The following is a 12,032-nucleotide window of genomic DNA, read 5'->3' as shown; positions in this document are numbered from 1 at the left end:
AGACGGCACGTCTCACTTAATTCAACCACTGACAACACTGACAACGGTCAGAAAATACAACGCTTTTTCCACTTCCCTTTTCCCGTCAAAATAAAAGCTCTATGTTTACAACTTCCTCTTAAGCTTCAATTGAGAGATTACCTAATAAAATACATTACAATAGCGTAAGTAATGAAGACAACAAGAAACGAAACAGTTATGACAGCGTTTCCAGAGTGGATAGATACTAACGTTACTGCCTTCAAGGGGAGCAGGTAAGCTAAAATGGTTTATATGCTAGCGGCTCGCTAGCTAGTGACGGCAATTTATTGATTTAGGTGTTATTTGCCAGGTTAGGTGTTCATATTTTACCATGTTCCTTACCGCTGTCTGGATACTTGCGTTTCAAAGCTAGAGACACTATAAGTTTTACTCGGGATTGTGCCATGTTTCTCTGGGTTAATGATGTTGGCTTGTTGGTGGTCTGTATCACAGTGTCACCTCGCGCACGGCGTTATATCAGACTGTGATAAGGATGCTGTGCGCGAGGCGGAAAGATTGGTAGATTTGAATGTGGCTACAGAGGCAGACCGCAGTATCTACCGCGTCAAAGTTGGGTAAACAAAGGCAGAACGCAGTAACTTCACTTACTGCGGTTTGCCTTGGTACTAGCTTGGATTTTGTAGTTACTGCAAATTTGACATAGGGATTTCTCTGAAACGGGATACAGTTGAACCAGGAGTTTTTGTCACAAGACGTAGGAGATGTTACAAAGCCCATTTCTACGGTGGCCGACAGGGGCAAACGCCCTGCAACTTCAGAAAACACATGCAAATAGACAACAAACAACAAAATAAGTGACCAATCTGTATTCATATTGTGGAGCAATAGGCTCTTGAAATACAAAAAAATAGACTATTTAAAATAATCCCTCCCTGTTTAGTAAACCAGCCAATTTACCGTGGGATTTATCAAACTGAATAAATCCCGCCTGCACATAAAGACAAAACTGCTTTGCTTGCTCCATTGTGTTGTAAGTAAGACATCTGCTGTAAAAGTTATTGTATTCATTAGCATGATTGCCGTACTGTTTAGTTCAAAAACATCCAAAACACCAAAGGAAGAAGAGCCGACCAAACGCGAGCTTTTATTTTGAAAAGTCGAAGCTCGAGCACGGCACCAGCCTCCCGGCTGAGACGGGAGCATAGACTGTATATTACTAATATATTATATTATGTTATTAATAAGGGCATGAGACAGGAGTTCTCTTTTTACTATGCAGCCATACCCAACTCTAATAAAAAGGCAGAAAAGGGGTTGAAAATCCAGCTGATTAGCTGTTCCCTCTAGAGGTCTGGAGAACTTCCGTTGTGGAATCTGGATGCAGCTTTTTGTTGCATTTGTTTTCGGGGTTTGTGTGCTTTTCTTTTTGCATCTTTTTTTATTCGCATCGCGTTTATGTATTTGGTTGTGTTGTGTGTATTTGCATCGCGTTTGCTGAATGCTGCGCATGTGTTGTCAAATTAATGAAGTTGTTTTTCTTTTTGCATCGCTTCTTTTTTCGGGGTTTGCTTTTCTTTTTTTATCGTGTTTTAATTGCAGCGCGTTTGTATATTTGGTTGTGTTGTGTGTATATGCAGCGCGTTTGCTGAATGCTGCACATGTGTTGTCAAATTAACGAAGTTGTTTTCTTAATTTGCTTGTGTTTTGTCTATTTGCATGTGTTTTCTGAAGTTGCAGGGCGTTTGCCCCTGTCGGCCACCGTACATTTCCAGTCTAAACTCAATTTTGACCAAATATGTAGTTACTGCGTTTTGGCTTTGTACGGCAGTGTAGCAGAAGGGTGTCAAGTTCAGTGCAAGCATATTGCCTGTTTTATTGCATTCTTCAGACATGGGACACACTTGCCTACCTGGTGGTGCATGAATGCACTTCAGTGCTCAGAACGGCAAGTGCTGCTGTTTGGACAGACCTGCCATGTGAGACAAAGATCTCTCGACATTAGTCAGAGCTAAAACATCTGCTCTTTCTGCAAACATTCAGGGGTCCTAATTGTTTCCCGCCCCCCCTGGACAAGTATAATCACCACTTAGCAAAACAGGTACTGGCTTCATGACGGGATGGCCAATTCAGCTGTCCCAGACAAGATTCCAGAATCCATATGTCAACAGGGTCATTATGGCACGCCTTATCATCTCTCTGCCAACAGGGACTCCATCCTCCATTTGTGTCTGTCCTGTACTCTCAAAATCATCTGAGCTTTCGTTGGCATTCTTGTACTTTGAGCATTTAAATGTAGGGCCCTTATGAAATAAGAGAATAAATATTTACAGACATTTAAAAGAGTATAGCCTCCTATCGCATGAGCAGTGCATGGGTGGAGAAGATGAAAGATGAAAGTGGATCGGAGCGCGCACTGGCGTGTCACTCAAGCAGAGTCAGCAGCTGGCACGCGCCCCGATGACAAGAAGCGGAGAGCAAAAGTCTGTTCTCCTGCTGCCCATTTTCGGCACTGCTGGACTGGAAAATAAATGCAAGCCCGAGTCAAGAGGCAGTGTTTTATACACACTGGTGCACACACACTTCCTGCTTTAAAGCAGTTCTCGTCTGTCTGTAGCTGTGAGCGGATTGTCTGCCTTCCTCACTCCCTCCCTCCCTCCCTCCCTCTCTTCCCTCCATATGCTTTCCTTTGGGAGCCTTGGAGGAGGCTGCTGGGCCGCCCTGTAAGATGCCTTCACTGTACTATGTTACCAGCCCCACTCTATGCTCAGCACACAGGCAGGGCCCTCGTGTGTCACCTCATGGATGCTGGGTTATTGAGGACGACAGGCAGAAGCAGCTCTGGGAGGGACTGGGGGGAAAGGCACACTGAGGGAAACTGAGGCAGGCTGACCAGGGAGACCCACAGCTGGGCTGGGAGCAGCAGAGGCAAATCAAACCGGGGTCCTCACCCTCAGATGTTCTTTTACAACAAAAGCCCTTTCCCCGTCCTTCTCCTGCTGCATCATGTTTTCATGTGGAACCTAGGAGAAAAGTCAACACAACAAGCCCCAGCACTTACTACAGATATAGCATGCTGGCTGCTGCATTGGGCTGTATTTCTGAATGAAATAATGAGAGAATCATTGGGGTGACTTTTTTAACGTGACCAGCTCTGAGCTCGCAGTTTCAGATAATGAGAAATGAGACAGAAAATGTCTCAAGGAAATGACTGACGTAGTTCTCTAGTTAACATGACATTTTTCACATTTGATATCACTGCAAATACTACTTTTTCTTTTGTTTGTTTTCAAATGGTATTGTTTTACTTTACCTACTTTACTTAAAGCTGGAGTAGGCACATTATTTTTGGCGTCGCTGGGCAAGAATACAATCTTTCAGCATAGTGTAATTCAAGTGTTTTGAAAGAAAATTTGCCTTTTGCACCTCCTCTCGGCTCTGTTTTCAGGCTTTAGAAAATCTAGCCCGTGACTGAAGACTTTGGCCAATCACAGGTCATTTCCGATCTGAGTTTTCTGTTGCACGACTAAAACAACTTTTGAACGTACACATGTTCCGCCAAAAGAAGTTCCTTCCCGAGGCTATTTTTTTTTTTTTTTTTTTTTTTATACTTTCCTTTTTTATTGTGACATTGTTCAAATTACAGTCATACAATTAACATATCAGAATTGACACAATATATATATAGATATATATATTTTTTATTTTTTTTTCTCCCTTTTTTTCCCTCTTTTCCCCTTCCACTCCCCCCCTCCCTTCCCCTCCTTCACACCCAGTGGTGTAAAAAATAAAAAATATAATAATTAAAGGAAGTATATGTAGGTCTATACCCACTCATTCAGGCTATTTTGAAGTGGCACCGTTGCTCCGTCCGGCGCTTAGCACCGCCCAAGACGATTGTGATTGGTTTAAAGAAATTGCAATAAACCAAAGCACATTTTTCTCCCATCTCAGAATGCTGCGTGGACTAGCCAGATCCTCCTCCGTAATGCTGTGCAGGATGGACAGATCAAATGGCGGTCTTTATGTGCGTTAATATCAGCTTCGGTGGCACAAACATGATTGAAGAACTCCCTGTTGTAGAGACAGCCCGGTCTCATGGCAGTTGGTGATATGGTCACGTTATTGAATCTATTGAGTCGTGGACAGGACACGATAATGTAGTTTTCGTGTGGTGATTACTAATTTTAAAGCAATGTATTTCAATGGGAAGCATATTTCGTGATCACAGAACGATGACGGTAGCGAGTAGTATTGATAAGACGAAAGTCCGCATAGGGAGGTTGGTCAGGGTGGTGTATGGGTCAAACAACACAGGACTTTCACCCCGGAGACCGGGGATCGCGTCGCAAAACTTGTGACGTGTATACGAAATAAATGTCAAAATTGTGACCTGTACACAAATCAGTAAATCAAAATAACGGTCCTCATTTATCAACCTAACGTAGAAACCAGCGCAGATATGAGCGCAGAAATCATCTTACGACAGGCTTCACGTGGGATTCATGAAAAGTTCGTATCACACCAATCCGAGCGTAAGAATGCTCGTACATTGATAAATGCGGCGGTTGGAAACGATCGTCATTTAAATATCACGCCCCAATATATTCTGGGTTTTGAGGCCTCGCCCCTACAATTTACGATATGGCGAGACGTAATCTGGCTGAGAAGCGGCACTTTTCAGAGGTGGAGATTGAAACCCTGATACCTCAGGTTCATTTGCACTAACGTGTGTACTATTTGGCAGCCTGCAAACTGGTATTAAAGGCTGTAGAAAGAATGCAGAATGGAAAGAGATCACTGATGCGGTCAACAGAGTTGCCGTAGTAAATCGGACTCCAGCTGAAACATAGTTCATACTGTAATTTTAAGCCGAAAAAGTGTGTCTGTCAGTTGGTTACAGAGCTCTGCGTGAGCACGGGCTTTTTATGATTTTTATGATTTTACAATATGTGTCAATATAGCCAGCATCTAACGTTAGCTACTCTGCTGTGCTGTGGAGTAATGTATGGCTATGTGAGACTAGCATCTACCGTTAGCTACTCCGCTGTGCTGTGGAGTAATGTCTGGCTATGTGAGACTAGAATCTACCGTTCGCTACTCCGCTGTGCTGTGGAGTAATGTCTGGCTATGTGAGACTAGCATCTACCGTTAGCTACTCTGCTGTGCTGTGGAGTAATGTCTGGCTATGTGAGACTAGCATCTACCGTTAGCTACTCTGCTGTGCTGTGGAGTAATGTCTGGCTATGTGAGACTAGCATCTACCGTTAGCTACTCTGCTGTGCTGTGGAGTAATGTCTGGCTATGTGAGACTAGCATCTACCGTTAGCTACTCCGCTGTGCTGTGGAGTAATGTCTGGCTATGTGAGACTAGCATCTACCGTTAGCTACTCTGCTGTGCTGTGGAGTAATGTCTGGCTATGTGAGACTAGCATCTACCGTTAGCTACTCTGCTGTGCTGTGGAGTAATGTCTGGCTATGTGAGACTAGCATCTACCGTTAGCTACTCCGCTGTGCTGTGGAGTAATGTCTGGCTATGTGAGACTAGCATCTACCGTTAGCTACTCTGCTGTGCTGTGGAGTAATGTCTGGCTATGTGAGACTAGCATCTACCGTTAGCTACTCTGCTGTGCTGTGGAGTAATGTCTGGCTATGTGAGACTAGCATCTACCGTTAGCTACTCCGCTGTGCTGTGGAGTAATGTCTGGCTATGTGAGACTAGCATCTACCGTTAGCTACTCTGCTGTGCTGTGGAGTAATGTCTGGCTATGTGAGAAAAGCGTCTAGCAACATTGTTGTGAATGCTGCGGTCTCAGCCTGGCAACCTCCGTGAACTTCAAGTCTGGGCAGGAGGGGGCGGGGGAAACGACTCTCCAGTATTTTGAAGTGGTAGTGCAGTAACTATTTTAACCGCTAGCTGCCAGTATTACATACAATATTACATATTGCACCTTTAAAGTGGAATTTTAGCTATTTTAAACAGTTTTTGCTGAATGTATGCTTCTATGTTTGGTCCTCATATCCACATAAACTAATTTCTCAATGTCAAATAGTCTCTAAAAGTTTTATATAAAATTGTTTCTAAAATGAAAATGATGGTTATCCCTATCAAGGTTTTATTCACTATCAAAATATTGTGAATGAGTTTACTAATAAGGTAGGAAGTAGCGACAGTCATACTGACCCCTGTCTATGCTCATTCATTGCTTCACCTACTGTAAATCAAACTTCTTCATCATTAATGAAGTTAACTGCACTGTTTTCATGTCATCATACTTCTGTGAAATCCTGTGAGCAAATGTACACAGTTTGTACAGCCCCGACACTGTTAGGAAAGTCCGCAGAAATACAGGCTAATATTCTCTGTTAACCCTCTGAGGACAAAAGATGCACAAGTGCGTTCAAACGACGTTTGACAAAACTTACTCAAAAAGCGATATTACAAAAAATGTATTTCAGACATTTACTCTTTAAATCAATCATTCAAAAGAGATTTGAAGACTTTCAAAAAGCCAAGTTATCTCTTTACGCATTGCTCAAAAAAAAAATGTGGCGTCACTATGCGGAAAGCTGAGTTTGTTGGGGATCAGTTTTAGGCAAAAACCCAGTGGTGGAAAAAGTATTCAGATCCTTTACTTCAGTAAAAGTACTAATACCACACTGTAAAAATACTCTGTTACAAGTAAAAGTCCTGCATTGAAAATGTTACTTAAGTAAAAGTATGTAAATATCATCAGGAAAATGTACTTAAGGTATTAAAAGTAAAACTACTCGATGCAGTAAAACCCTCCCATTTTAGAGAGTGGAAAGGATCAAAAAAGTTGTGTGTTCAATGGTCTAATCATTTCAGCTGGACTTGTAGGCCGTTATATTGTTGGCTAGTTTCATTTATAATTAAAAATCTGATTTTATAAACTACATGTGTTTTGTGTATGTTTGTAATTTGTAAAGTAACTAGAGCTGTCAGATGAATGTAGTGGAGTAAAAAATACAATGTGCGGAGTAGAAGTAGAAGTAGCATGAAAAGGAAAGACTCAAGTAAAGTAAAAGTACCTCAACATTTCTACTTAAGGCGTAACTCTCGCCAAAAATGCAACCTAGGGTCTTTTTGTGAATGTACCCGAGTCAAACTTTTGTTTAAAATGATAATCATGACGGACGCGCCACTTTTAAGATTGACCGTATTTTCGTTTTTGGTCAAATGGCCTTTTGAATGGGAGTGCAAGAGGCACTACTATAATCACATCAAAATTACTATTTTTAAAACACTAAGAAGGCTCGACACAACATGAAACTTTGCTCGAAATATCACCAGGGGCTCTACACATGAACTCCAGCATTGAGAACATTGTTTATGTACCCAGAGTTTAATAAAAAGAAAGGTTTTGAACAACTCACTTTAGCAGTTGTTTCCGCTCGCAGCCATCTTGCCGGTCAAAAAGAGTCGATCTCCGAATGCAACGTAACATGGAGGAGAGTAAAGATGGAAAGCTCCTAAAGCTTAATTCCATATAAATGCACGGAGAATTCGTTGTTTTGTCGTTAGTAAAAAACAATATTGACTTTGTAGTTGAAAAAGGAACCTCATAAAAGAATGACATTTCCTCCTATGGAGTCCGTTCATTCGCATTCGGAGACTCTTGTGTTTTAAAAATAGCGATTTTGATGCAATCATAGTAGTGCCCCTAGGACTCCCATTCAAAAGGCCATTTTACCGAAATCCAAAATACAGTCAATCTTAAAGGTCCCATGGTATGAAAATTTCACTTTATGAGGTTTTTTAACATTAATATGCGTTCCCCCAGCCTGCCTATGGTCCTCCAGTGGCTAGAAATGGCGATAGGTGTAAACCGAGCCCTGGGTATCCTGCTCTGCCTTTGAGAAAATGAAAGCTCAGATGGGCTGATCTGGAATCTGCTCCTTATGAGGTCATAAAAGACTTCAGATACAGTGTTAGGGGACCACTAAGGTCTATCTATATAAAAGCAAACATAAAAAAAGAGCACCATGTCATGGGACCTTTAAAAGTGGCGCTTCCGTCCTAATTATGCTTTTAAACGAAAGATTGACTCGGGTACATTCACAAAAAGACCCTAGGTTGCATTTTGGCGAGAGTTATGCCTTAAGTATAGTACATGAGTAAATGTACTTAGTTACATTCCACCACTGCAAATACCTTAAAAAGGTCAATTTAAGAAGATGTGTGAAAAGGCCCTTAGACCTCGGAGGGTTAATATTAATATTCAAAATTCAAATTCATTTTCTGTCTATTTAGATTTTTGGATTAACAAAAATGTCCGTTAAAGCTACAGAGGATATACAGAAAATCTACTGAATTTCCCATTAGGGACTAACAGATATGTCCCTAAATTTAACGGCAAAAGTTCTTTTCTGCCAGGACATTATCCCAACGGATTTCTTACAGTGCAGTTTGGGAGGTAGTCTTTATTTTTTGTGACAGTATCTGTAAGTTGGAGACTACCTAACTCCACTTCATGTTGTTGATTAGGATATTAAAAGACATCATGTGTCTAGTTGCAGTAATGCAATGTTACCAGGAGAGGTCAGTGGTGTGCTACACCACCACGCTGTGTGTTCTGTCTAGAGGAATGGACTCCCACATCAGACCTCTGTCACATCAGCCATGGCAGTAAAGACACAAGCAAACCCATTCCATTTAGTTTACAACAGCTGCATTAAGGCCAAATAGAGGCTATGGCTGCACAATTAATCCCAATTGTATTAATATCGCAATACGGACTAATGCAATATTCAAATATATATGTTAAAGCAAAATATGTATCAAACCTTTCTGAAATAAGTATTGTGGTGCTGCAGAGATGTCCCAGCCTACAAGTTCTATCCTACAGACTAAAGAGAACATCTTTGCTTGACACAGATCAGTGGTCTTCACTATTTTTTTCATGAGAGCCACACTAACAAAGTCAATAGGAGAGCCACTTTTACCGCAAAGTATCAAAAATTTACAAATACGAATACAAAAAACTTTATTGTCCACATGTGAACATTTTTCTTCGGTTTCACCAAGAATACAAGAGGGACAGGACATTACAAACATTGCATAGCCAAGACGGCAAGACGGACAAAACAGACAGTACTTTTCATGAAAAGTGACATTACAAAGGTTACATTTACAAAAGTAAATTAGTAAATAAATAGATAAATATAGCCTACTAAAAATGCTTGCTGTGCATAAAACCTGCAAGCCCGAAGTCTACCTTGCCCTTCATTACATTCTTAAGTACGGTTCCCAGTGTTATTTAGCACCTTCACAGCACTGGGGACGAAGGATTTCTTAAAGATGTTTCTATTTGCTGTTGGTACTCTAAAACACCTCCCTGAGGGTAGGAGTTCAAATTCGCTGTGTAATGGATGGGAGGGGTCACTAATCATGTTCTCAGCTTTGTTTGTAATGCGTTCCTCATAAATACTGCTGTATAAGTGCCTTTGTTGCTTCCCTATAAAGGCACTTAAGCAGTATTTATGAGGAACGCATTACATCCAGTCATAGATAGGTATGTATGCTTATCAATCTGTCATCCCCGAACATACAATATGCAATTCTTTTGTACAATAACACGTCATGTATCTTATCAACCAAGAGCTGGAAAGACAAGCCAACTGGCAACTGTGTTATGGACGGAAGGGCAGAGCAAGTTTATTTATCTTTTGTCTATATTTCCATCTTGTAATGGCACTGTTTTTTACACCTTGTAATGCCATTGTTTTGGGTATTTTAAAAAAAATATATAAATTATTTGTATAATAGAGCAGACTTAGGGTTGTGTTGTAGCCCTGCTCTTCTAAATGTTTTTATGAAATATCTGTATTGACTGCATGATCATATCACCATATTATTTACACCATATTAAAGCTGCCCAAATGAGTAACACTGAAACAGAACCTTGCAAAAATCACACAACAACCAAGATCGTGCAACTGCAATATCAGTCAAAATAATCACAATAAGATATTTTTCTCATATCTTGCAGCCCTAACTGAGACATTTTTTCTTTTTTTTATATCCACAGGTACCTTTGGGCCATTGGCAAAAAATGTGTGGAAACGATGGAAGAAGAGATTCTTTGTGCTGGTTCAGGTAAGCACAGATAATACAGTCCTGCTCTCGCTGGATTTTTATTTTGGTTCCTACGTTGCACAAGTCAAACAGTAAAACACAGAGAACCATAATATATAATGGTGTGGCATCACCACAGTCTTTCGGTTGCCAATTGTGAAAGGAAATGGTTTTCTGATGAACTTTCAGTCAGTGCAGCTACGTGGTCTGGATCACACGTGGTGCCACATCATGGGGAATGCTGGAGATTTATAAGACTGATATTTTGACATTTGATATCATTTTCACACATGACATTGTTTGAAGTGTAGCACTGGGTTCCTGCAATCTATTTGGAGCATACGTAACATGATATCATGCACACCCATGCTTGACCCAAATACAGCCTGCCATAGCACTCACCCTCTGCCTTTGTCAGTTCAGATACATGCCATGTCAATTAATGAATTAGTCAAGTGACAGGAAAGTCATTTGCAACTATATATTAATCAATTAATCATTTCATAATTTTTCAAGCAACGTTTCTTTTCTGTTTATTCTGTGATGGTAAATTGAACGTCTTTGGGTTATGGAGTGCTGGTTTGGCAAAACAAGGTCATTTTGCACTTTTAGGAAATTGTACTATTCATTGTATGCCTCTCTATTTCATAGACCCATGAATTATTTTTTTAACACAAAAACATAATTGGCAGATTAATCAAGAATGAAAATAATGTATATTTGCAGCCCTATATAGGCATAGATTTAATTTTACTCATCTATCATTTTTTTTTATCTCAGTTTATGAAAAAGTTTGAACTTTGAACCGAGATTAACGCAGCCCAAAGAGTTGAGAGTTCCTGATACAGCGTGTTGAACCGGTGGGGTGTGTGTCTGTGTGTATGTGTGTGTGTTTGTGTGTGTGTGTGTGTGGGGGGGGTGTGGAGTGGAAATGATGCCCTAGGTTGTCTGTTATGCTGTTTGGCAGCTTACCCAGTGTTAGCAAGTTGTGCTCGTTTCCTTCTTTTTGATTTTGTTCTCCTGTGTTTGTTCTGTTCAGCACTTTGGATCAACTGTATTTCGATTAAACTGCTATATAAATAAAGTTGATTTGATTTGAGGTAAAGAGAGTCAGAGGTCCAACCAAGTTCACAGGGTGACAGGGTTGGAAGCTTACCAACTGGTTCTTCGAGTCTGTTAAACTGACCATTGCCTTTGTCTAATGCAGGGGTCTTCAACGTTTTTTAAGCCAAGGACCCCTTAACTGAAAGAGAGACGGAGCAGGGACCCCCTACTACATATATTGTATGAAATTAAGTTGCATAAGAAACTTAGCCCATGATAACGTTTAGGGCAGTCTAAAACCTTTGTACATATCTTTTTTTATGATCCATCGAATACTGAGCTATTAAAATAGCCTAATAGTTGTTGGCATGATTTTATAAATCATATTTTAATGTTGAACATACATGTGGCACAGTGAATCCTTAAGATGAACTGTGTCTGTGGATAGCTATCTTAGTGACTACCTCACCTGTAGGCCAGTAAGCCTATCATCAATGGGGATTTATATTTGCTAATAATATGTTGGATTCATGTAAAGCCATTTAAAATTTTGAAAAAAAATTTAAAAAAATTAATAATTTGGCTGCCCTCTGCAGTAGCTCTGAGGACCCCCTATAGGTCCCGGCCCCTCCTGTTGAAGAACCCTGGCCTAGACAACTACAATAGAGAATTTGTTTAGTTTTTTTATACCTTGATCTATAAAAATGGTAGAAGGTGCACCTGTGATTGACTGGTTATTCGCAGCACCAATAATTATCAGCTTGGAAAAAGCTTCCGAACAAATACTGTATATGAACATGATTTCTTGATCTTTGCTCTCTATTAGGGACGTAACTATGCATCGTGAATTGGTTAAAAAAAATCAATTGCAGAATCTCCCTTAGATTTCACTTGTTTTTCTTCAGACGTC

General features: G+C 40.4%; 1 protein-coding gene across 1 annotated transcript in view; it reads left to right on the top strand.

Moving 5' to 3' along the window:
• Positions 1-12,032, top strand: part of cadpsa (Ca2+-dependent activator protein for secretion a) — a 258,999-nt gene that overhangs the window by 110,912 nt on the left and 136,055 nt on the right. Inside the window, 2 exon segments of the mRNA XM_028575343.1 lie at positions 10,032-10,050; positions 10,052-10,099. Of these exon segments, the coding sequence (XP_028431144.1) occupies positions 10,032-10,050; positions 10,052-10,099 (67 nt within the window).

Source organism: Perca flavescens, chromosome 4 (genome assembly GCF_004354835.1).
Source record: "Perca flavescens isolate YP-PL-M2 chromosome 4, PFLA_1.0, whole genome shotgun sequence".
NCBI classification, from domain to species: Eukaryota; Metazoa; Chordata; class Actinopteri; order Perciformes; family Percidae; genus Perca; species Perca flavescens.
The sequence above is the reverse complement of the archived record's forward strand: the minus strand, read 5'-3'. Positions and strand labels throughout refer to the sequence as shown.